The 24,513-nt window shown below is 44.4% G+C and overlaps 1 protein-coding gene across 4 annotated transcripts; it reads right to left on the bottom strand.

The window, feature by feature from the left end:
- Positions 1-866: 866 nt before the first annotated feature.
- Positions 867-24,206, bottom strand: CAGE1 (cancer antigen 1). 4 transcript variants are annotated; one of them, XM_083519121.1, is made up of 16 exons: positions 24,078-24,206; positions 23,752-23,879; positions 22,114-22,207; positions 20,046-20,494; positions 19,094-19,297; positions 17,048-18,259; positions 15,886-16,008; positions 14,187-14,336; positions 11,179-11,289; positions 9,558-9,638; positions 8,764-8,871; positions 6,585-6,689; positions 5,623-5,693; positions 3,239-3,307; positions 1,695-1,737; positions 867-1,000 (listed from the first exon to the last, which is right to left on the bottom strand). In XM_083519121.1, the coding sequence occupies exons 2-16, from the start codon at positions 23,833-23,835 to the stop codon at positions 887-889; spliced, it is 3,018 nt and encodes a 1,005-aa protein (XP_083375247.1). In that variant the 5' UTR covers positions 23,836-23,879; positions 24,078-24,206; the 3' UTR covers positions 867-886. The 4 variants fall into 4 exon arrangements, with proteins under 4 accessions (XP_083375247.1, XP_083375248.1, XP_083375249.1 ...); XM_083519122.1 differs by lacking the exon at positions 6,585-6,689; XM_083519123.1 differs by lacking the exons at positions 867-1,000; positions 1,695-1,737 and having other exon boundaries at positions 3,245-3,636.
- Between the last annotated feature and the right edge of the window lie 307 nt (positions 24,207-24,513).

Genomic DNA, 24,513 nt, shown 5'->3' with positions numbered 1-24,513 from the left:
TTCCCCCCTGTAAACCGAGTGGTTTACTGCACCCGGGAATGAGGAAAATATCCACTACTGCCATCACACAATCCTCTTCAGTATGACAGGACACAGAAGCATCTCCCTCTTACGAAGTGAGAATCCCTTAAACAGGTTGTGGGGCCATAAAAGCAAAGAGCGCCACCGCCGCCCCTCCCCCAGCCCAAAATGCACAGGGTCGGGCTGCATGCCTCCTGCCCTCCCTCCCGAGCAAAAGCTCCACCCAATTTCCTTCGGAGCTGATTAATAGGCACAGCACGCTCTCCCCTATTCGCTCACGAGGAGGCGGCACCACTTTATCTGCATATTCATGAGCTTATTTATTATTCATGAGCTTTCCCGGGGCCCCCCAATATTTTTTATAAGTCCGCGCCCCTGTGTGGGGCTCAGAGGTGTGGTTTCGTTAACAGTGTCTTGTGCCAAAATGAAGTGCTGGGCCAGACAGACTTCTTCTTCTTATTATTATTATTATTATGGCAACAAAGTAAATGCATTACTTTTTTTCTAACTAGGTATTATTTCTAGCACTGGAACTTATTGGACAGCAGAATCTATGTGGATATAATACTGTGTATTGGAAAGCAGATATTGGGTGTCTGGGAAGTAGAAGGTGTAAAACTTCAATGTACTTGGGTAGGTTAAAAATCAGAAATTTTGGGATCAAACAAGGTTAGATATCTCAACCTGAATTATGTGTTAAGACATGAAAGAGGGTTCATTCATTCTTTAATTCACTTAGCAGCATCTTTGGAAAAGAATTCACTGTATTCAAACATACTTCAAACTGTTGTCTCCTAATAATAAGAAAAGAAAATTATACTCACAAACCAATAAAAAATTTAAGGTTTCTATTTTTTAATCAACTTTAATATGTCATTTGTAAACCTACTTTGCTGCAGTGACAATGACAATCATACTTGGCATATTTAATTGTTTGTCCTTTAGTAACTAAATGGGTTCCACTCAATTTTTGAAAATCCTGAAAATGGAAGAAAAAAGATTACAGTTCAGATTTTCCTTCAATTTTAAGTCACTAAAGGTGATATCCAACTATGTTGCACACAGAGTAGACCCAGTGAAATTAATGGAGTAACTTAACCCCAGTTATTTCAGTGGGTATACTCTGAGAAGGCCTAACAGTGCAATTGTACAAGCTTACTCAAAAGAGAGAGCCCCACTGTTTTCAATGGAACTTACTCCCAGGAAAATTACACAGGATTACAGACTTAATGTTATCTCTCTCTCTGTTTATATAATTTTGAAATGTAATGCTGAAAATTGCAACATGAGATTACAGATAATGATCCAAAGGAACTTAAAGTGCTTTGTTTTGTCTTATGCAGTTAACAGAATTATGGTAAGTATGTTTTTGACTCTTCTATGGAAATCAGTGAAAGATAAGTGCTTAACTTTGGACTGTGTCCAATACAACCACACATAATATGCTATATTTTCTTAAAACATCTGAATAAAAATGATAATTCTTTATTTCAAGATTTGCAGTCTGCCTTACACTAAAGCAAAGTAGTTTACGACAGTGCTGTTCGGGGAACAGATGGCATTAAAAACCTTAGTTGGCCTGATAAGGGACCAGCATTACCCTTTCAGGAGCAAAATTTGGACCCCGGTCTCCAGTTGCTGATCCTTATTTAGGGCAATATATCTTGACTTACCCCCTGAATCCACATTTTTGGGAAAAATGAAGACCACCCTTGCCTGTGGAAACATAAAGAAAGTGCTCACTAAATGCTTCCCCACTTGAAAATGTAACTTCTGGCCATGTAAGTTTGGGGAGTGAGACAGCAGAGAGTAAAGTTACTGCCCAAGATTGAATCAATACCCACAAGTACACAGGGCTAACAGCACTGAGGACTAGACTAGATGTTACAGGCAAATGCAGGCAATACAATCTCAAATATATATATATATTTTAACAGGAAACAGCAAGTGCAGAAGGTTCATTCCCCCTTCCTCTATTTTCCCTAGTCCGATTGTCCTCCTAGCAGCATCTTTTCCTGTTTAAAACAGCTGTCATGGTACTGCTATGTGAAAGTATATGGCCACTATGGGTTTAATGGACAATGTCAGGCAACATAATCATAGGTGCATTTTTCATGAAATACATATGCACAGTAACAGTAACGGTCTCGGTCCAGTATACCTGAAGGAGCGTCTCCTCCTCCATCATTCTGCCTGGACACTGAGGTCCAGTGCCGAGGGCCTTCTGGCGGTTCCTTCGCTACGGGAAGCCAAGTTACAGGGAACCAGGCAGAGGGCCTTCTGGGTGGTGGCACCCACCCTGTGGAACACCCTCCCACCAATGTCAAAGAGAAAAACAACTACCAGACTTTTAGAAGACATCTGAAGGCAGCCCTGTCTAGGGAAGCTTTTAATGTTTAACAGAGTATTGTATTTTAATATTTTGTTGGAAGCCGCCCAGAGTGGCTGGGGAAACCCAGCCAGATGGGCGGGGTATAAATAATAAATTTATGTTGATGATGATGATAACAGAACAAATGCAGGCATATTATCCACCTGATAGTTGAAGCCTGAAATTTATGTGATGGTACTGGGACTCAACGTGTTGGAAGGTATGTGCAACTGTCCCAATACCCTCGTGAGCAAAAATTATGAGAATTCCTTTTTTTGTGCTCTGGAGGGCCCCCCAATATTAGCAGATGGGAGCTATAGTTAGGTGGTGGCCACATTTTATTATTTTATAAGAAGCACTTCAAGATTATGTTTACCTTTCTATGCAAGTTGTATGTAAAGGAAGACATTTGTAAGTTTGATAATACAGTGGTGCCTCGCAAGATGAAATTAATTCGTTCCATTCGTTCCTAGTTTTTTCGTCTAGCAAATTTTTTGTCTTGCGAAGCACGGTGTCGGGAAAGTTTTGGAAAAGCTTCAAAAACCACCAAAGTCTTCAAAAACCTCAAAAAAGGCTACCACACCGCGTTCTATGAGTTGCTCTTCGAAGTCAAGTCGCAACTGTATTAACGGTGTTAAGAAAAAGGAAACAAACTTGCAAGACGTTTTCGTCTTGCGAAGCAAGCCCATAGGGAAATTCGTCTTGCGAAGCAGCTCAAAAAACGCAAAACCCTTTCGTCTAGCGAGTTTTTCGTCTTGCGAAGCATTCGTCTTGCGGGGCACCACTGTAATGTGAGCACTTTCAGAACCCTCCTCTTCTTGAACGTGAAATATATATGAAGTTTACCTCAGCTTTCTGGTATTCATTTTGAACTTCTTAATTAAATCTTCCAAATCCTGGTTTCTTTTTTCTAAACTGCCAGTAAGAGACAATTTAACTGATTGGTACATTTGTTTCAGTTATATGCAGTATGTTCTCATAGAATTTATCAAGATATAGGCTGTCACTGCAATGACGACTTGCAAACTGCTATTCCAGTCTGAAACACATTTACTTGGAAATAAGTCCAATTGATGTCAATGCAGTTTGCGTCCAAGAAAAATAAATAAATGTTTTGGGACTCGGGATACAAATACACTTTAAAAAAAACAACAGGCAGCTAAAGTTATTGGTTTGTAGATAGATTTGCAATTTCACTTTTTCAATCCAAAAAGAGTTTCTTCATATGTGTCTGAAATTTGTATCTGAAATAGTAATGGAATTGTCATAATTTTGATTTCTTACCCGCCCTTTCCTAAGGGCTGAAAGCAACATCACATTTAAAAAATGATCACCAGCAAACCCCAATAGAAAATATAAACTACTGCACTAAATGTGTGAAAACTCCAAATGCGTGCCTTGAAAGCCCGTCAACAGAACAAGGTGTTGCAACACTTCCTGAAAGTCCTTTAGGTTCAAGTTTCAAAGATTCCCCAAGAGAAGTGAATTTGGGACAGTCATAAGATCACCTCTACATGCCTTCGCTGTTTCGATTTAATGCTGTGGATTGTACATGTATAAAGTTCACTTCCCACCCCCCAAGACTCTTAATTTGCCTGTGACCATTCACAAAATACCTGACTTTGCCACTTTCTTTTGGGTAGGAAGAAATGTGGGTTAAACCACAGAGCCTAGGACTTGCTGATCAGAAGGTCGGCGGTTTGAATCCCCACGACGGGGTGAGCTCCCGTTGTTCGGTCCCTGCTCCTGCCAACCTAGCAGTTCGAAAGCACATCAAGTGCAAGTAGATAAATTCGAAACCACGTCAAAGTGCAGCGGGAAGGTAAACGGCATTTCCGTGCACTGTTCTGATTTGCCAGAAGCGGCTTAGTCATGCTGGCCACATGACCCAGAAGCTGTACGCTGGTTCCCTCGGCCAATAAAGCGAGATGAGCGCTGCAACCCCAGAGTCATCCATGACTGGACCTAATGGTCAGGAGTCCCTTTACCTTTATACTTTACCCTTTATACTGAAATTAACGAATAACTCCCATTTACTATTTATTTATTTATTTATCAGTCAGCATTTGTATGTCTTCATATAACATAAACTTCTCTGGCAGTTTAACAAATAAATAAATATGGAAGCCACGTAAAGGCAAAATAAGGCACAAAGCCACAAAATCGAAAGCAGCATAAAGAAAACAGAAATAAAACCACATCCTCAAAGTTAAAACACAGATTAAAAAACTGAGAGGCTCTTTCTCTGTCTTCTCTGGTTTTTCCACTGTCATAAAGCACCCTTAGTGTGGGGCACTTTTGTGTGAGAGAAGGAACAGGGCAAGCATCTTTTTGTCACACAAAAGCACCTGAGGATGACGTGAAGTGTGACCCAGGACAGTGCGGCTAAGGGAAAATCCTGAGGGACAATTATTCTGTCCGTTATGTTTCTTCCTGTCACTCAATCACAAAATCAATCCCTGGTCATTGCTAATGTGACTGCAGACAGAGGGGCCTGGAGAGGGACCTTTGGCCCTCAGGCCTGAAGTTTCCAACCCTCCAATATGGGGAAATGGCCTGCTTAATGCTGCTTCTTCCATTTTGTTTCCTCCTGACACTACCCAACACTTGTTTTCATCCCTGTGGGATTCCAGACCCCCCCATTTGAGAGGTTAATAAAATTCCAAAACAGTGGCAGAATTAAAAAAAGGGGGGGCGAAGGAAGCGTTGATCTATCTGTAGCTCTACTTTGGTGAAAGGCACCCCCTTCTTACTGAGGCTTCTTTACACATGGATGTTGTGCCATGCATCATTTGCCACTGAAAATAGCGGTGTGGTCAGGTGTGAACCTGGAATAGACTAAGCCCTGAGACTGCATCTTTAGGCTGCTTTCACACCAAAACAGCCCAAGTTAATTTGCAACCCCAGAGAACATTGAGCTGAACACACTTCCTCCTCAAGAAGCAGAGCAGCTATTTGATTTAGCTAGAGAGCAGTGACTCCACATGTCTCTCTAGTGGCCGCCAAAACTGTATCAAATGGGTGCAGCCATGTGCTTTAATATCAGCCCAGCATTTGGTTCCAGAGTTCCTAATCTGAAGTGGCTCTATGAAATACTGCAGTGCTAAAACACCCGATTACAAAATTTCATTTAGGTTTCACTCAGTTTCCCAAGTGCAGGAACTGTCTCTTACTATGTGTTTCTGGAACATATACAACAGAAAAGAATCCAGAAGCAATGCTATACCTACTCAGATATTTCTGAATTGGCTTGCTCAAGCCTTTTGTCAGCGCATTCAATAATTTCCTCATATGATGTCACCTTTTAAAATAAAATCAGAAAATGATTTAGCATAGTACAAAAGAGAAAACAGCCAGTGAAATCTCAATTAAAGCATAATATTACCACATCTTTGATTGTATATGATATTTTATTAATTGTGAGATGCCTTGAGTACACTTGTACTCAATTATTTTATTAATTGTGAGATGCCTTGAGTACACTTGTAAATCCCGCCTTTTTGCAACGTTATAGCAATACATAAATATCAGCATTATCACTGATCTATGGAACTTCATCCAGATGAGCACTGCATACAGAAATCCATTTTTAAAAATCACTGCATATAATCCCAGTGAATCCACTGGGGTAATTAAATGAGTTAAATGGGCTGGAGGTGGATCTTACTGGTATGTTTACACTATCACTCTGCACTATGACAAGGGTGGAGCACATCTGATCCTGCATCTCTCCAAAAAGAGATTTTTACAGCCTGCATCTTTGCCATTCTTTTTGTAATGAAAACAAGTTCTTTCCTTTTAAGTCATTTGCAACATTTTATTCTTTATTTTACTGCCAATAGATGGAGAGTTGCTTGCTCTTACTTCTGAAAACTCTGTGAGTAAAATCTTGGCAAAGTTAAGTGTCTGTGATTTATTCTAGCCTAAGCATTTTTTGTTTAAAGGTGGATGAAGCCTAGGTGTAAATCTAACCAAGTTTCAACGTGCTTGGAGCTTTGTTTCAGGGATGCCAGTAGCTCAATAAAGAGCTTCCAGACACATCTGGCCATGGTTGGGACCAGAATGCTGGACAAGATAAACCTGTACCTGATCTAGCAATGGAGTTAGTACAACTCCAGATTACAGTTACTGTGTTTTGAAAGTGAACTGAGTTTTTCAACCTTGTCAGAGTAACACCAGCTCATGCTCATACCTTGCATGTCAAGCTGCCCAAGTCCTTCCGAAGCTCGACAATTTCTCCAGTGAGCTTCTTGCATACTTCTTCTTTGGATGCCAAATTCGCTTCCAGTGCTTTAATCTTCCCAAAGAAAGAATGTCTCATTATAATTAATGGATAAAACTTGGCCAGGCTGACTCATTTTAATGGGTCTACTCTGAGTAAAAGGTCTTTGAATACCACCCATTATTTTTGTGTTCTCCAAAGTGCCCAGCACATTACTAGTGCTAGTCATGCTCAGCCATAGATTAAGCCTGTCAACACCAACTACCGTATTTTTCGCACCATTGGACACACCGGACAATAGTACGCACTTTGTTTTAGAGGGGGGAGAACAAGAAAAAAAAATTCTCCCCCTCTCTGCCCAGCGCCCCTTCAGTGAAGCGGCAGGAGGCACTGCACAGAGAGGGGGAGAACTTTCCCCCTCTTGTTTTCCTGCTCTAAAACAAGGTGCCGTTTAAGGTGCGTTCAGGTGGCTACCTTGGAAGCCTGGAGAGCGAGAGGGGTCGGCGCGCACTGACCCCTCTCACTCTCCAGGCTTCAGGTTCCTTTCGACCTGCTCTTTGGGGCTGCGGGGGGAAGCCCACCACCAGCCCCAAAGAGCAGGTCAGGGAGCAGCGGAAAGGCGCAGCGGAGATGCTCCTGCCATAGCCGCGCGTCACCTCTCCAGCCAGGAGAGGGTCGCGGGGGGCTGCTTTAGCCCTGCGCGCGCTCTCCCGGCTGGAGAGGTGACGCGCGGCTATGGCAGGAGCCTCTATAGCCGCGCGTCACCTCCCCAGCTGGGAGAGCGGGCGCGGGGCTAAAGCAGCCCCCCGCGACCCTCTCCCAGCTGGAGAGGTGACGCGCAGCTATGGCAGGAGCCTCTATAGCCGCGCGTCACCTCCCCAGCCCGGAGAGCGCGCGCGGGGCTAAAGCGGCCCCCCGCGACCCTCTCCCAGCTGGAGAGGTGACGCGCAGCTATGGCAGGAGCCTCTATAGCCGCGCGTCACCTCCCCAGCCGGGAGAGTAAGCGCGGGGCTAAAGCAGCCCCCCGCGACCCTCTCCCAGCTGGAGAGGTGATGCGCAGCTATGGCAGGAGCCTCTATAGCCGCGCGTCACCTCCCCAGCCGTGAGAGGGTCGCGGGGCTACGGCGTCTTCGCTCCATAGGACGCACACACATTTCCCCTTCATTTTTGAAGGGGAAAAAGTGCATCCTATAGTGCAAAAAATACGGTATTTTTCCTGGGATACATCCTGGGAACAGCTGGTACAATCGACACATCATCCCAGGAGTGTGCCCATTTTTTTTCCTTGGGAAATGAATGCTTCTTCAATGAAGTAATGGACTAAGACAGGAAAGACAATTGCCCCATACAAACATGTGCTTATAGGGCAATTTGTTTCATCCAGAAACTACAGTGGTGCCTCGCAAGACGAAAAGAATCCGTTCTGTGATTCTCTTCGTCTAGCGGTTTTTTCATCTTGCGAAGCAAGCCCATTGACGGATTAGCGGATTAGCGCTTTTAGCGGCTTATCGGCTGATCGGATCAGCTGATTAGCGGCTTAGCGGCTTAGAAAAAGGGGGGGAGGGAAAAAACCCGCAGGAACTCGCAAGACATTTTCATCTTGCGAAGAAAGCCCATAGGAGATTCGTTTTGCGAAGCACCTCCAAAACGGAAAACTCTTTCGTCTAGCGAGTTTTCCGTCTTGCGAGGCATTCGTCTTGCGGGGCACCACTGTATTTAGTGTGGAAGTGCCTCTAGAAGTGCACCCAGGAGCTATTCAAAGCAAGCTTCTCTTGGCTCTTTGCTTACAGAATCATAGAACTGTAGAGTTGGAAGGGACCCTGCAAGAAAGGAATATACAGCTGTCCCACATGGGGATTGAACCCATGATCGTGGCGTTATCAGCTTCACACTCTAACCAACGGAGCTATTCATTATGAGGGCTAATTCCTTTGTTGCTGTTTTGGGCTAAAACTGATCCCTTTGGACAACCATGGGGGGCAACCATCCGGCATGTAACAGAATCGGGAACAGAATTCCCACAGATGTCTTCTGAAAACCTTGCAAGGATTTAGGTCTTGCCAACGATAACAGGAATCCCAGTTTTCTGGAAATGGAAGCAATTTCATGGAAATGATTCCTGAGCCCTCTTTCTCTCATATCTACTCACCTCAGCTTGGAGCTCATCAGTTTGCTTGTGGTATTCACTCAGTTTTGTTCTCAGAAGATCAGGCAGGTCTCCGCCATTTTCTGATTCCTCTTCGCCAGCTTCTGTGGCCTGTGAATAAGTACGCATTCAGAACAAGGCGTTAGCCTTTTAACAGCATAACCCTAGTATGTTTACTTGGAAGTAAGTCCTGCTTACTTCCATTTGGCCCATATTTGTTACTTTTCTTAGCAACAGTTGGCCTTTATTATGTATACATAGCAAGTCTACAGTATTTACCCCATGGTTAATTCCCCCCAAGTAAGTATATAGGTAAAGGTAAAGGGACCCCTGACCATTAGGTCCAGTCGTGACCGACTCTGGGGTTGTGGCGCTAATCTCGCTTTATTGGCCGAGGGAGCTGGCGTACAGCTTTGAGGTCATGTGGCCAGCATGACTAAGCCGCTTCTGGCAAACCAGAGCAGCGCACGGAAACGCCGTTTACCTTCCCGCTGGAGCGGTACCTATTTATCTACTTGCACTTTGGCGTGCTTTCGAAGTGCTAGGTTGGCAGGAGCTGGGACCGAGCAACGGGAGCTCACCCCGTCATGGGGATTCAAACCGCCAACTTTCTGATCAGCAAGTCCTAGGCTCTGTGGTTTAACCCACAGCGTCACCCGCGTCCCTTTTAAGTATATAGGACTGCAGCCATATTAATAAAACTTATTGTTTTAAATTAATGCTCCATAATACACGAAATCCAATTCTCCTCCTGATTTTCTTTTAATTTCTGTTCTTTTTCATAATACTGAACTCACCTCAGTATCGGGGTCTTCAGACGCTTTCCCATTAATTATCAACTCCCTCATGGCTGCTATGTTTTCCTTGTGTTTCCTCAACTAAATATTTATAGTGATGAATTATGGGCAAGAGAGGGAAAGGGAAAATTGTACATATTTCATTCAGTTGTGTTTTGTTTCTCCCCAGACTTTCTTATATGCTATACATATATCCCAAAGCAAAACTGACATATTCAAGAAGCCGTAAATTTTATTCATGTTAAATCACTATCCATCTTGCAATGGCACATTAATTGATCCCAGCAGACTGCTCCTGTACTTGTGGCAGGGCATGTAGTTCAGTTTATCGCTTATTTTGTAAGAAATATAAGGATTGATGGTTGAAATGTGTTGTTTTTGTCTGTATGACAGAACGTAGAGGATCCTTATGAAGTTCACCTGCCATTGCATAGCATTCTCATGAACAAGACTCAGACGTACAGACAAACCTCCCATCGAGAATAGCTGTATGTGCCCTGAATTCATAAGTGGTACTTTATGGATTTACCGTATATATTCTCTATCGTATGCAGACCACAGAGCTTTTTCTCAGAACATAACTATCAATCTCAGAGTGGCTCCAAGGAGCACACCGCAGCCGTCACTGCCATTGCTACAGTGGCAGCAGCAGCAGCAGGTGATTTATTCCTTGAAGCTGAATCTGCTGCCCTGGTGGATCCTGCTGCCTGAGGTGGTTGCCTCACATTACCTCATGAATGGGCCGGCCCTGCAGAGGGGGCATATGGTAGAGGGCCTCAAGTGATGAACACAGGGTCCGGATATATTCAAGTTGGGGGAAGCTGTACTGTTTTTAACACTTGATTGGGAGCCGCCCAGAGCGGCTGGGGAAACTCAGCCAGGTGGGTGGGGTATAAAAAATAAATTATTATTATTATTATTATAGATATCGGGATCCTGAGCCATATAGAGCTTTGCAGGTTAAAACCAACACTTTGTTCCTGTCAGCAGTCTTGCTGCTATATTCTGCCCCAGCTGCAGTTTCCAAGGTGTCTTATGGTTTTATTATTCTTTATTAGATTTATATAAGTAAAGGTAAAGGTACCCCTGCCAGTACGGGCCAGTCTTGACAGACTCTAGGGTTGTGCGCCCATCTCACTCAAGAGGCCGGGGGCCAGCGCTGTCCGGAGACACTTCCGGGTCACGTGGCCAGCGTGACATCGCTGCTCTGGTGAGCCAGAGCCGCACACGGAAACGCCGTTTACCTTCCCGCTAGAAAGCGGTCCCTATTTATCTACTTGCACCCGGGGGTGCTTTCGAACTGCTAGGTTGGCAGGCGCTGGGACCGAGCAACAGGAGCGCACCCCGCCGCGGGGATTCGAACCGCCGACCTTTCGATCGGCAAGCCCTAGGCGCTGAGGCTTTTACCCACAGCGCCACCCGCGTCCCATTAGATTTATATACCCTTCATCAAAAGAACTGAGGGTGGTTCACAAAACAAAAACACAAAGTCTCACAATACAGCACGTTTAGAAGATAATTAGCTATTTTGACATGAGGGTTAAGGACAACAGGAGTGTTCTTACATATGCAAACACAAAAGCAGGATGTAACTGGGAGGGAAAACAACCAGTGCCCCTACCTCTTTCTCCAAGCTTTTCTTTTTAAATAACAAGCGCTGCATTTTCCCCTTCACTTCAATAACGGTTTCACTTTCCGTGGAACACTCAGCAATTGCCTGATTATCTGTGTCCTATCAAACAACAGTGACACAAAACGAACATTGTTTAAACTCCAAATGGACGCCAATTAGTTTCCTAAGAATTAATGCATCACTTGTAATAAAGTGAATTTCTAAACATGATGGTTGTAGAGCAGCAATTCCCCGATGGCGTGCTGGAGAGGAAGCCATTGGACTGTGAGAAAACGGTTTGCACGTTTCAAGAAATAAGTCAATCCAAATAATTCAAGTTTGACCCCACAGGAAGCTGTTCTGCACACAAATCGCTCCCCTGGTCTTGCCTCCTTCCTGGTAGGAGACATGGCTAGATGCTCATGCAGAAACAGACAAAACGGGCTCTTTTGAGTAAAGTGATTCTTACTCATAGACAGACTAAAGGGATGCCCATATGAACCCGCTTCTGCATTTACTGGACACATGAAGGAGTAGTGGGAATGCAACTACCGGCCACATCCCTCCCAAATCATTGAGCATTGACATTAACCAGAAGCGGGACATACATGTGTACACCTGTAGACATGTTCAATTGACCGGCTGTCCTGGACAACCGGGGCTCACAATTGCACAGAGAAGCCCAACACAATTGGTCCTGCGCAGGGTCCCTTTTTTCGTAATGCAGAAGACACAGCTGCTGGAGAGGCCTGGCCAGCAGGCATGTTAAGTTCAGGGGAGGATAGCCAGTGAGGGCCTTCCTTGTATTCCCCTCAAGCATTCACTGAATGCTTGAAGGAATTTGTAGGGACACCCCTTTAAAAAAAAAAAGCTCTTTTGTGGGCAAGGAAGAAGCGCAGCTCACGGTTTGAATCAGACTTGAAGTGGGCCTCAGGTATCGGAAATTTAGGTAAAAGGTAAAAAAACAACCAGAGGAAAGCTTATAAACATCACTGAAAACAGTAGGGAAATAAAAGGTGAGATTCAGAGAAAAGGAGGCACATTTCAGCCACTGGTTTCAACAGAAGAGTTTTATTGAGTAGTGAATTTGCTCAGTAGCAAACATTCTTAGGATGGCTTAACACATGCACAAAACCAAGGCAAGACTGGGTAGCCATTCCTATCAGGGAGAAGCAGCAAGCGGCCTGGTCTTTAGAAGGAAGGCGGTTGTTCTTTCCCCACTGCTTTTCAGACTCGCTCACTCATCAGTTGTTTGTTTCCTTAGCGTACTTTCAGATGTACTTGGCCTGGCAATCCACATATGGATTATGGTGATCCCCATTCTGACTACTGGGAATCCAAATCAACTAGCAAGATATACACAATGGACACACCAACCATTATGCATAACCAGCAATGGCAACTCTAACCTTAACAGGTGAGTGTGCACCTCTTTGTAGAAGTACATCTTCTCTCACTTCCTGTTTAGTGCTACCAGTGCTAGGGGAGGTGACTCTCTAGAAGCACTCTGAGGAGTTACATAGATCCACATAACCCGATGGAAAAGCACTTCGTATTTTCCACTGGTTCCTTCATGAGACTGAAGAACGTAGCCACATGTGAACCAGGGTGTATATTCATTGGAAGGAATCAGATTCATTGAATGCTGGGGCATGGGTGGTCTACCATGTAAGGAACACTATTTCCTATAGAGAAATGCTACTGAACATTACATCACGGTACAGCATGGCACTCTTCTTAACCAAGTATCTCCAACAGAACTCAAGAGTTGCTAATTCAGTTTGCTTCGAGCTGTGATTCCATTCTTTTCAGAGCTGGAAAAAATTCTTACTCAGCTGGTTTAGAACAGGGATTTGATGTTTTCTGAAGCTGTTGTGTTTTGTTTTGTTTAAAAAAAAAGATGGCAAAATGTCAGGATGCACCCTGCCATTTGAACATGTCACCAAAGACGCTAATAAGCAACTGATGTTCTGCATTAACAAATACTTCCCCTTGTTTAGTCCTGTGGGAAATGTGAATTGTAAATACTTTCCCATACACTTGACTTCGATGCTCATGGAAATTTGATGTAATTTTAACGCAAGCTATCGCTTTGTGTACTATATAACTCTTCCTGTACCTTTGCAAGCACACCCATGCCCAGTCCACATCGGAGATTACGCTACACATTTGAAGAAAGTACCATACACGGCACTAACAAAGATACCTTGTCATGATTGCCTGAACTAGCCCTCTGCCTGCAAAGGTATTTTCATAATAATGAGGGATGGAACCTTGGTGTTTACAAAGCACAAAAAGTTAGTGGGTAGTATACAAAAAGGATGGGGAAACTCGCAAGTACACATGCAGACATTTAATTAAAACCTAAGTGTATACCTTGCTAGTTATTTGTTCAAAGTGCACCACTGGCCACGGAGAGAGCAGGAGGAGATAACCGGGTGTTTCCTATGTGATCCATAGGTGTCCAACTTTTTAAACTGGGAGGCACATTTAAACGTATCACAATCACTGTGTAGGCACTATCCAAGGACTCAAGGAAGAGCACACAATAAAACACAAAAGTAGTCAGTACTGTTTCTGTCTGATGTACTGGTGTGAACAGAATCATGGTTGGTTTGGGCAGGCTACCCCTACAGGCCACTGTTCAGTTTCCCACCCTCTCTGAACCCCTGCAACAAAACAAAACAACAAAAATCACAACCCAGGCAGAGAATGCTGCACTTGTGTCATGTCTGATAGTTAACGATTTAGGAGCCAGAGAAGTGCTACTTCCTAAATAGTAACATCCATGTGATCTGCCTACATAATGGTGATGGAAGAAAAGCTGGAGGGAAGGGAAACATAAAAAAGACTGATTTGTTTTACAGGCAGAGTTGAAAGATCCTTTATTTCAATCTTGTTGGAAATATACAGTACAGTGTATACTGGGTGACGGGTTGTTCTGGATGGACCATAGAATTCATGTTTTAGGTGCTATCAAGGCGGCTATTGAAAAGGGCTGTGGTATTTTGCATTACCTGGCAGGTAAGTAATCCTTCTGCAAGAGCCAGAAGACTGCAGATTTTTGACAAGAGGTGAGAAGCTTTCTGGACATAAGGAGAATTGAAATGGTCTTCTTCACTGTGGAGATCTCTGATGGACAAAGCTGAATGCATTGACTTCATGTTCTGTTTTGACAGAGGATACAGTGAGGTACATTAGATTATAATAAAAGAAATGCAAAAACAGGTTGAACATAGAATATCGGCACTGTAAACCTATTAAAAAGCACTATGGAAGCAAAATACCGTATTTTTCGCCCCATAGGACGCACCGGCCCATAGGATGCACTTAGTTTTCAGGGGGGGAAATCAAGGGGGAAAATATGATTTCCCCCCCACAGCTCTGGGAGCAGCGGACAGGCTGCACACAGCCTGTACGCTACCCCAAGACCTTCTCCCTGCTTTTGCGGGAGGTGGGGGAATTCCCCCATCTCCCGTAAAAGCCCACAGGAGGGAGAAGGGACAGACTCGGCCAGTCAGTCCCTTCTCCCTCCTTGGGGAAAAGCCCCCAAGAGCGGCGCACTCTTTAAAGGCTGCGAGGCTCCTGCGGGCTTTTCTACGAGGTAGGGGAATTCCCCCACCTCGTAGAAAGCCAGCAGAAGCCGCACAGCCCTTTTAAAGAGCGCGCGGCTTTTGCCTGCTTTTGCGGGAGGTGGGGGAATTCCCCCATCTCCCGCAAAAGCCCACAGGAGCGAGAAGGGATTGACTCCGCCAGTCAGTCCCTTCTCCCTCCTTGGGGAAAAGCCCCCAAGAGCGGCGTGCTCTTTAAAGAGTGCGGCTCCTGTGGTCTTTTCGACCCAGCTTGTGCCCCCCCAACCTCTGGGGCTGGCGATGGGGGAAGTGCTGTTTTCCCCCACCGCCAGCCTCAAAGAGCAGAGTCTCCTGGCTTCGCGTTGCTATCGCTGAAGCCAAGGAGCCTGCATTCGCCCCATAGGACACACACACATTTCCCCTTCATTTTTGGAGGGGGAAAAGTGCATCTTATAGGGTGAAAAATACGGTATATTATGGGGTTTTGATTGCCTACAGCAGGCTTCCTCAACCTCAGCCCTCCAGATGTTTTGAGACTACAGTTCCCATCATCCCTGACCACTGGTCCTGCTAGCTAGGGATCATGGGAGTTGTAGGCCAAAAAACATCTGGAGGGCCGAAGTTGAGGAAGCCTGGCCTACAGTTATGGATGGGGGGACGGGGACTTAAGCTTAAAACTTGTGTTTCCTCCTACCCTAAGTTCAATATCTTATTTAAAACAAACACCAGAACAAGAAAAATATATATAAAGATCTCTGCAGTAAGTATTTTAATACAACAAGCTACTCCAAAATCATTGCCATCTTTTGTCCAACTGCCGTTTACTGTTCATTATTGTATGAACATTTCCAAAAGTACATTTTGCTTAAAAGTAAACATTCCAGGAGCTTAAAAAGACATTCCAGTTTAAATGCATATTTGTGATTTTTTTAAAGAGAAAATAGGCTAATATCTCATCCTTCCTTTTTTTTTTTGGCTTTCTTTTAAAATGGAATGTACTTCTTATTACTTCCATTTGGAAAAGGGTGCAGTTTTGACAGAAACTGAAGGCTGAAAGCACCCACACATGCACTCAGACAAAAATTCAAAATAGGAATGATAAAGCTCAGGGGTGTTGCTCTTAATGGTATAAAACTGAGCATACCAAAAGAAACCTTCCCAGAATGTGCATGCTCCACTCGATTATTTCTTCTTTCTTTCTCAACTCTTCCCTCTTCAATCCAAGTTCATATCTGAGAATCTGGATCACTTGGGAATGCAGCTGCTCCTAATATAAAGAGAGTACAAGAACATCAGCTTAGGCTATTTGTATATCCCTGAAAACAAACACTCATAATTTGTCAATCTTCACATTCAGAGTTAGGAACCTGTTAGGAACCAAACTAGATGTGACTTGGGGGGAAAAACCTCTTCACCACAGAGGAGAATAAAAGCAGGTTTGTGTTGTACCTGAATTTTCCCTATGGCCAACATCCTTCTATAATGCTTACTCACAACTAAGTCCCATTCTGTAATGGTTCCTTTCCAATGTTATTTAAACATTTCCTGTTTTCTAGTCCCATTCATTTCATTGCCTTTTATTGGTGACACTAAGGGAATTAAGTTATAAATAGTCTCTTGACTACTCTAATGTTAGTTTCTGATCTTGGAGTGGGGAAGGCTTTAATTTCCCTGCACTGGAATAATGAGAGGAAATAACTAATTAACCTTTTCCTTGTGACACTGTGGCCATTCAGACATGTTAAAGGGGGCAATTCATTACTGATATCGGCAATTAACAGGAAGAAATTAAGTACAACAAACAGATACAAAACTGTTAACTTAAGGTACAAGAACTCTGAAGAAAAAAGTTTAATACGCGTTGACCAATTGCTCACATTAACACCGCAATTGCATTTGATTAAACAAAACAAAACAAAAGATCTAGGAAGGAAAACCAAGGACGGTACAGAAAACACTGGACTGCAATCATAGCTGGATAATAATGGCAACATTAATTGGATCTCTGTGAGTGAACAAAGGATGATAATTCCATAGGAAAGGGCTGGTGTGGAAGCATCTGTAATTTTGAGCTAAGAGCAAATCAAGACCATCAACATTTTGGAATACCTACTTCTCATATTAGCAGTGTGCTTCCAGTAGCCCTAATCCTGTAACAGGAACAAGATGGAGCAGGGAATCTTGCCACAGGGAATGGAGTGAGAAAGAGAAAGCCTGTTTGCTCCTTTAAAAGTATGTGCAAACCTTTAAAAATAGACACACAAAAGCTATGTGCTACTCAATGATTTCGAGATAGCCTTGTATACCTTCAGCATTTGTGGCTCTCTAATTTGTCTGCATTGCTCCTTCCACCTGGCAGACTCCAGCTGCAAGAAGCGATTCTCCTCTCTGTTCTTTGCCATCTCCTCCTGCAGCCCGCTCGCCTCTGTTCTGAACGCACAGACCTGCTGTTGCATTTTCTCCATATCGGCCCTCTCCTTTTCAAATTCCGCCTGCAGGAGTTTAATCTGAGCAAGCAGCGTATTGTACCTGCAGCCCAGCCCCTCCCTTTCTGCCAGCCTCTCGTCCTTCTGCCTCTGCAGTTCTGCCTCCAAGGACAAGGAACGCTTCTGAGCGTCCTCGCTTTCTCCCCTCAGTTTGTGCAGAGCCAGCGTGGTGCTGCTGGCTTCACGCTCCAATTTTTGTACGGCGCGATTCAGTTCTTGTATCTCTTGCTCTTTCTTGCGGAGAGTGCAGTCCAGCTCCTTACACTGAGCCATATATTTGACCTTCTCTTCTACCTCTGCCTGGTGCTTTTCTTGAAGAACTCTGTAGTCTGCACTGAGCTTTTCCAACTGCAGCTCCAGAGCTTTCTTCTCAGACCCAAAGTCCTGGAGATCATCCTTAGTGTTTCCTGAAGCTCCCGTCCTGCACTTTGGGCACCCCTCTGCCTCTTCCTTCTTCCCTGTGACTTTGCCCATTGCTTCTATGAGACCAGCAGTGTTCTCCTTCAGCTTCCTGATGGTGTCAATGAAGTCGTGCTTCATGAAAAAGTCCACCTCCTGCTCTTTAAACCTTTTCGCCAAAGAAACATCACAATGATAAAGGTCCATTACTTGGATCTGTTGCATCTTTTGGCCTTGCTCTAGTGCCTGGATGATTTTGTTCAAATCCGTATCTCCTTCCTCAAGAAGGAGTTTCTCAATTTCTTTGGTCTTCTCAGAAAATATACTGCCATACTGAAGACCCAAGATATGGGGCAGGTGCTTCTGCTGGTCCAGTTCTAAGTCCTTCATGACCTTGCTGAAGTCCATATCACCTTCCTGAAGCAGCAACTGCTTTGGACTAAATTCCGGGGTGTTCCAGAGATTATCTGAAGCTCCATAAGGACTCAAGCAGCAGCTCTTTGTTGAATGGGTTGAGGAAAGAGCTTTGTCGCCTCTGTCCCCTTGTGTAACTTCTTCTGCCACGAAGGAGGACTTCTCTGAATGGAGAGGTGAAGGCTCAGCGTTATGCTCTCCTTCAGACACATTTTCAACCTGTATTAACACAGATCATGTGATAAGCAAATATTTAAATCAAAACGTTATGGGTGAAAAGTAATTTCTATGAGATCTGCTTTCTGTAACAAGCAGACTGATGTACTGTAAACTGTTGTAGAAGCTACTTGCCCTCACACACTCCTTAGTTTCGTCTACCAAGGTATGCAAGCTGGGCAATTGTATAGATTGTTTGTGGTGGACATGATCTAAAGTCCAACAGATTCATACTTAATTTCTTGGCAGTGCCTTAGTACTAAAAGTTGCTTCACACATGTTTTACATATCATAATTTAACCCGGGATGGGGAATGTTTCTTCTCTTGGTGCTTGCTGCCTTGACTTACAACACAGGAAGGTGTTTTGCAGAGTCAGTCTATGAATCCATTTAGCACAGTTTTGTCTACTGCAACTGTCAATGACTCATCAAGGTTTCAAAGGTAGTTCTTTCTGAGCCCTGCTTCCTGGCATCCTTTTGCAGGGGGGATTTTAAGTGGGATTGAAACTGAGAATTTCTGAATGCAAATCATCCCTTCTGCTATTAAACTACAGCCACAACCCAATCATGTGTACATGACTCCACCGAAAGCCATAATATTTGATGTGATCATCTGTGGGGTCACATCAGCTATTGCTCACTCGTACTTCCAAGTCATCAAGTGATGAACGTCAATATAGAACCAATTCTCATTTAAAATAGATCAAACTATGATTCTTTATTTTTTTTACTGATGAAGCTGATTGATGCATTATAATAGTACGGCCACTTCTCATGGTTGCTTTTTCTATGATCAATTCTACAATATTTATTATGCTATAAATTTTAAAATCTTACATTTTCTGGTATAAGTATGCTATCATCCACTTTCTCTTCGCTGATACAACACGCTATATTGCTCTTGAGACGTTCTTTTAAATGTCTGTTTGACTGCACCAGAGTGCGAATGTAATCTAGGTTTTCATCCACAGCATTTGGCAAAACCGTGAGCTCAGAGTCCTGGAAATCTTTTGCTGATTCGTTGTGGTGCCCAGTCTCCATCTGTCAACAAGAGGGATTCAAAGCTGGTTCATTGCATTGGAATGAAAGTATACTACTACAGTGGTACCTTGGGTTAAGTACTTAATTCGTTCCAGAGGTCCGCTCTTAACCTGAAACTGTTCTTAACCTGAAGCACCACTTTAGCTAATGGGGCCTCCTGCTGCCGCGATTTCTGTTCTCATTCTGAAGCAAAGTTCGTAACCCGAGCTACTACTTCTGGGTTAGCGGAACCTGAAACGTCTGTAACATGAAACGTCTGTAACCTGAAGCGTACGTAACCCGAGGTACCACTGTACAACCATATCTTTGCCAGACACAAAGCTCTAAGTCAAAAAATTTAGTCAAACCTCGGTTTTCAAACGTCTCGGCTGCCGAACAATTTGGAAACTGAACGCTGAAAACCCAGAAGTGAATGCTTCTCTTTTCAAATGCGCTTCAGAAGTCAAACGGCTTCCGCAGCAATACATTTTTCATTTTCACCATTCACTTTGCTGGCAGCCCTTTGATTTTTGAACGTTTCGGAAGTTGAACGGACTTCCGGAACAGATTTTGTTTGAAAACCGAGGTTCCACTGTATGTACATCCCGTATTTCTCATTATAAAAGATCATAGAAAGAGTACAGAGCTTGGACCTCCTGGAAATCTGACAGCATTCTTTGAAAAGGGTAGTTAGGCTATCTACTTTTTTGGACTTAAGAATTGACACCACCATCCTTCCCATCTACAGCCCAGCTAAAGGAAGGCGCACCGTATTTCCTTCATCTGATGCTTTTTCAATCGCATTTGAGCCATTCCATTGGACAATTAAGTCTTCATTATCCCCACACACATCTGTCTTCAGTAAAGAACCTGTGGGCTGTGTGAGAAAACTTGACACAATGGGCGATTCCTTAACAATGCAGTCCAATAAGGACTCTTCCATGATAGGCACATCTGATGTTTCCACCAGTAACTCCTCTGCTTGCATGGCATTTTCGGTTGTGACTTCCTGTGAATCTTCTGGATCAGATTCTTCCCCCGTTCTGTACCATTCCTCTGGCCAACTCTGCATCCTGCACTGTTGCTCTGATTCTCCTTGCTCCAATAATCCCTCGTTGGATTCCTTCCACTCAGTGATAAAGGAGGAATCTTTCATTATAGGGCAAGTTCTTAGCGTGCTCAATGGCGACATTTGTTTCTCTGAAGCATCTTCAAAATCTGCCCGATTAAAACAAAAAATACCGTCAAATTCACTGAGAGAACTGGTGGTACTTTTCAGGTGTGCAGGATTAAAGGTGGTGCTCCTGCTCTCTGTAAGGCAGGTTCTAAAGTGAGACAGCAGTTTGAAATCCTCAATCCCGTGATTTAATCCGATATTGCCTCTCATCTTTTGGGGGGACCCCATTTGTGATATTTTTTATTTTTAAAAAAAGAATAGTGCTAGGTTGAGCAATGTGGACTAGTAACAAACTACTGAGACTTTGCAGTGATAGTGCCTCTTTAATTAGAAGCTTTCTCACAGCTTGTACAATTGTAATTGTTTCCTTTCAGGAAAGGATGCAGCCTTACTGAATTGTCCTTAAAAGGTAAAGGTACCCCTGCCCGTACAGGCCAGTCTTGACAGACTCTAGGGTTGTGCGCTCATCTCACTTTATAGGCCAGGATCCAGCGCTGTCCGCAGACACTTCCGGGTCACGCGGCTAGCGTGACAAGCTGCATCTGGCGAGCCAGCGCAGCACACGGAAACGCCGTTTACCTTCCCGCTGGTAAGCGGTGCCTATTTATCTACTTGCACCCGGGGGTGCTTTCGAACTGCTAGGTTGGCAGGCGCTGGGACCGAACGACGGGAACGCACCCCGCCATGGGGATTCGAACCGCCGACCATGCGATCGGCAAGTCCTAGGCGCTGAGGTTTTACCCACAGCGCCACCCGTGTCCCGAATTGTCCTTAATTGGCCTTCAATTGCTCTATTTGCTTTCCCTGCCAAAGAAGGATAATTATTGGTTTTCTCTTTGGAGCCAAAACAATTGCTTTTTTTAATTCAACTTTTTATGAGCTAAACTGATGGGCACTTAAGGGGCAATTAAGAGACTACACTGGAAGACTTCTAAAATATAGGACACTATAGCAGGATCTTGGTTGTGAGGAGATATATTGCCAAGTAAGACGGTGGTATTATTTGGGTTGCCAACAGCAATCTTACATTAGATGCTCAAGCTACTCTTGCCAACAGGAGGACTATCTTAACAGAGCAATGCTTTGCAATCATTTCTGAGACAGTACAGTTCAGCACTGTGGTACATATCAGGAATTTTTACATGACCAAGCCTCACCTCTTGTATTAGCCATGCTAATAATCACTGTCATGTATAAAAGAATATTTCCATAACCAAAAGTGCTCATGTACCTGCTGTGTCGTGTGAAAGAAGGGCTCAGGCTAGACATTCAAGAGTTCAAGCACCTATTGCTTCATTTGATATACAGTGGTGCCTCGCAAGACGAAAAGAATCCGTTCTGTGATTCTCTTCGTCTAGCGGTTTTTTCTTCTTGCGAAGCAAGCCCAATGACGGATTAGCGGATTAGTGCTATTAGCGGCTTTTAGCGGCTTATCAGCTTATCGGATCAGCTGATAAGCAGCTTAGCGGCTTAGAAAAAGGGGGGGGAGGAAAAAACCCCGCAGGAACTCGCAAGACATTTTCGTCTTGCGAAGCAAGCCCATAAGAGATTCGTTTTGCGAAGCACCTCCAAAACGGAAAACTCTTTCGTCTAGCGAGTTTTCCGTCTTGCGAGGCATTCATCTTGCGGGGCACCACTGTAGCTAAAAAAAGGCACATACCATATGTGAAATCTTCAAACAGCTCAGAATGATGGTCTTCTTTGTAGAGTGTGCAGTCAAGTCCACTCTTCCTCATTGAATCCTGCACTTCATTCTGGAATAATTATTTTTTTAAGAGTCATTAATAACCTTTGCAACTGACACGAGGTTTAGGACATCAGGACCTCAACAGCAATAAAACGAGCTGCCCTTGAAAACTGTTCAGAATCTTCAACTAGTTCATAATGCACTGACCAGATTAAAAAAAAAAAAAAACTTTATTGAAGCATACACATGCATACACACTTACATAAAGTAGCATAATGCATACATAATAAAGATAGATAATAAAGAAACAACGGCAGAAGTTGAGAGTAAAGAGGATGTGAAGAGTCACTGAGAGGAAAAATAGCGGCAGTTTTAAACAATGGCAGAGGTTTGGGTAGAGTGAGCAGGGTGTGACACTGAGGGGAGTGTGGAAGCTTGAAACAAAGTTTGAATACAGCAAGAAAGAAGATGCTGTGCTGCATTATCCTTTTGATGTCAGCTTCTGAGTTGTACTCGTCTCGGCTACTTCTACTGGTTAAAAGTTATTTGTTTTTCAAACCAAAACCAGACCCAATGTTCCATCCCTGCTTTACTCAAACCTCTGTTGTTTAAAACCAGCATTTTCGTCTCAGTGAGCCTTCACCAGGGGCAAACGAAGGTGTCGTGACACCCAGGGCGGGGCGTCGCTACGTAGGCCGCATGTGTGGCATCGCTATGTACGACACATGCGCCGTACGTAACAACGCCGCACACGCGCTGTACATAGCAGTTTGCCAATGGCGGTGCTCCAGCACCGTACAGACAGTGCCGGGATCCTCCGTTCGTGGCTGTAGCGGCGATGGAGTGTTCCCACCGCCGTCCGTACGGCACTCGAGCGGTGCCAGTGAGCCAGTGTGGTGTAGTGGTTAAGAGCAGTAGACTTGTAATCTGGTGAACCGGGTTCACATCTCCGCTCCTCCACCTGCAGCTGCTGGGTGACCTTGGGCCAGTCACACTTCTTTGAAGTCTCTCAGCCCCACTCACCTCACAGAGTGTTTGTTGTGGGGGAGGAAGGGAAAGGAGAATGTTAGCCGCTTTGAGACTCCTTCGGGTGGTGATAAAGCGGGATATCAAATCCAAACTCCTCTTCCTCTTCTTCTTCTTCTTCTTCTTCTTCTTCTTCTTCTTCTTCTTCAGTGGCAAACCGCTATGTACAGCACATGTGTGGCATCACTATGTACAGCGCATGTGTGTGACGCCGCACATGCGCTGTACATAACGGTTTGCCGCCAGTGCTGGGATCCTCTGCTCGCAGCTGCAGTCGCGAATGGAGGGTCCTCCACATGCGACGGCACGATGGCTGCTCGCGCCCCCACGGGGTGCCTTCTTGTCACCCCCGCAGACATGGCACCCAGGGCGCACCACCGCCTGTTGCAACGCCACTGGCCTTCACCCTGCTTTACTCAAACTTGAGACCTGCTCAGTTGGTTTTCATACATGTGCCACCCCACCCCGTCTCCTCTCCTCATAGACTTCTAGCATATCAAGGGCAATAATGGTGGCTACAGCCAAAACAACTACATTCCTAAGCTGCCAAGACAGAGTACAAGCGATGATTCAAAGAGCACATACTTGGGAGATCTCTGAAGCTGTGCTGCAGCTTTCTAGGTCCAAATAAATGTTGCTGGTGGAAACAGGGTTTACTACTTCACTCATGATAGTTAGGTGCAAAAAGAAATCCTCCTCTGATGTGCCGATTCCTAAAGAAACATAAGATTATTTTCAGTACCTTAGAAACGGTTAAAGCATCATATGCAGCCTAAAACCTATGCATGTCTACTAAGGCAAAAAACAAAGTAGAGGCGATTTTACGATTGCACAACCGGTTCATGAATGCAGGACAGGCAGAAGTAATTAGAAATCAACCAAAGCAAAGGTCTAAATGCCAAGTTGCTCACAGTTTTCCGGATCCATGGAGATCGCCCCAGGTTTCTCCCGAGAGGAGGCTGCAACTTGCTTCCTCGATGCCCCGATCTCCTCTGAAGGGGCTGTTGACAGTTTCTTGTTCGTAAAAGCGCACGTGGCCAAAGGCGCGCCTACGTCACAAAGAATCTTAAGCCCCCGCAGCCGCTCCATTTGCAAAGAGGAGAGGAGAGCGCGCAGTTTTAAGAATAAACACCGCATTTCTCTCGCCGGGCATAATGTATGCAAGCGCAACCCGATCCTCCTTATGCTTCCGTGGAAGTCCTCAAGTTAGGCTCCCCCCCCCCCATGTGTAAAGTGTGCAAACGGACCTACTGAACTCCGAGAAAAGCTGGAAAGGACCAAGCTGTCAGTTCCGGATAAATAACGAAGCATGGGATCCCTTGCCTGACCCTGTGCTCAGACGAGCCG

The sequence above is a fragment of the Podarcis liolepis genome, assembly GCF_965112155.1.
Source record: "Podarcis liolepis genome assembly, chromosome: 8".
NCBI classification, from domain to species: Eukaryota; Metazoa; Chordata; class Lepidosauria; order Squamata; family Lacertidae; genus Podarcis; species Podarcis liolepis.
Note: the sequence above shows the minus strand (reverse complement) of the source record. Positions and strands in the feature narration are given on the sequence as shown.

Bases quoted from the DNA above. Each gene is read 5' to 3' on its own strand.
- CAGE1 (XM_083519121.1), bottom strand. From the start codon at position 23,835: ATGAGTGAAGTAGTAAACCCTGTTTCCACCAGCAACATTTATTTGGAC. The intron at 16,009-17,047 runs GTATACAAGGCT...TCTTTATATTAG, and splicing joins GAGAGCCACAAATGCTGAAG to GAGCAGCTGCATTCCCAAGT. The intron at 8,872-9,557 runs GTGAGTTCAGTA...ACTTATTCACAG, and splicing joins CTGAAGACCCCGATACTGAG to GCCACAGAAGCTGGCGAAGA.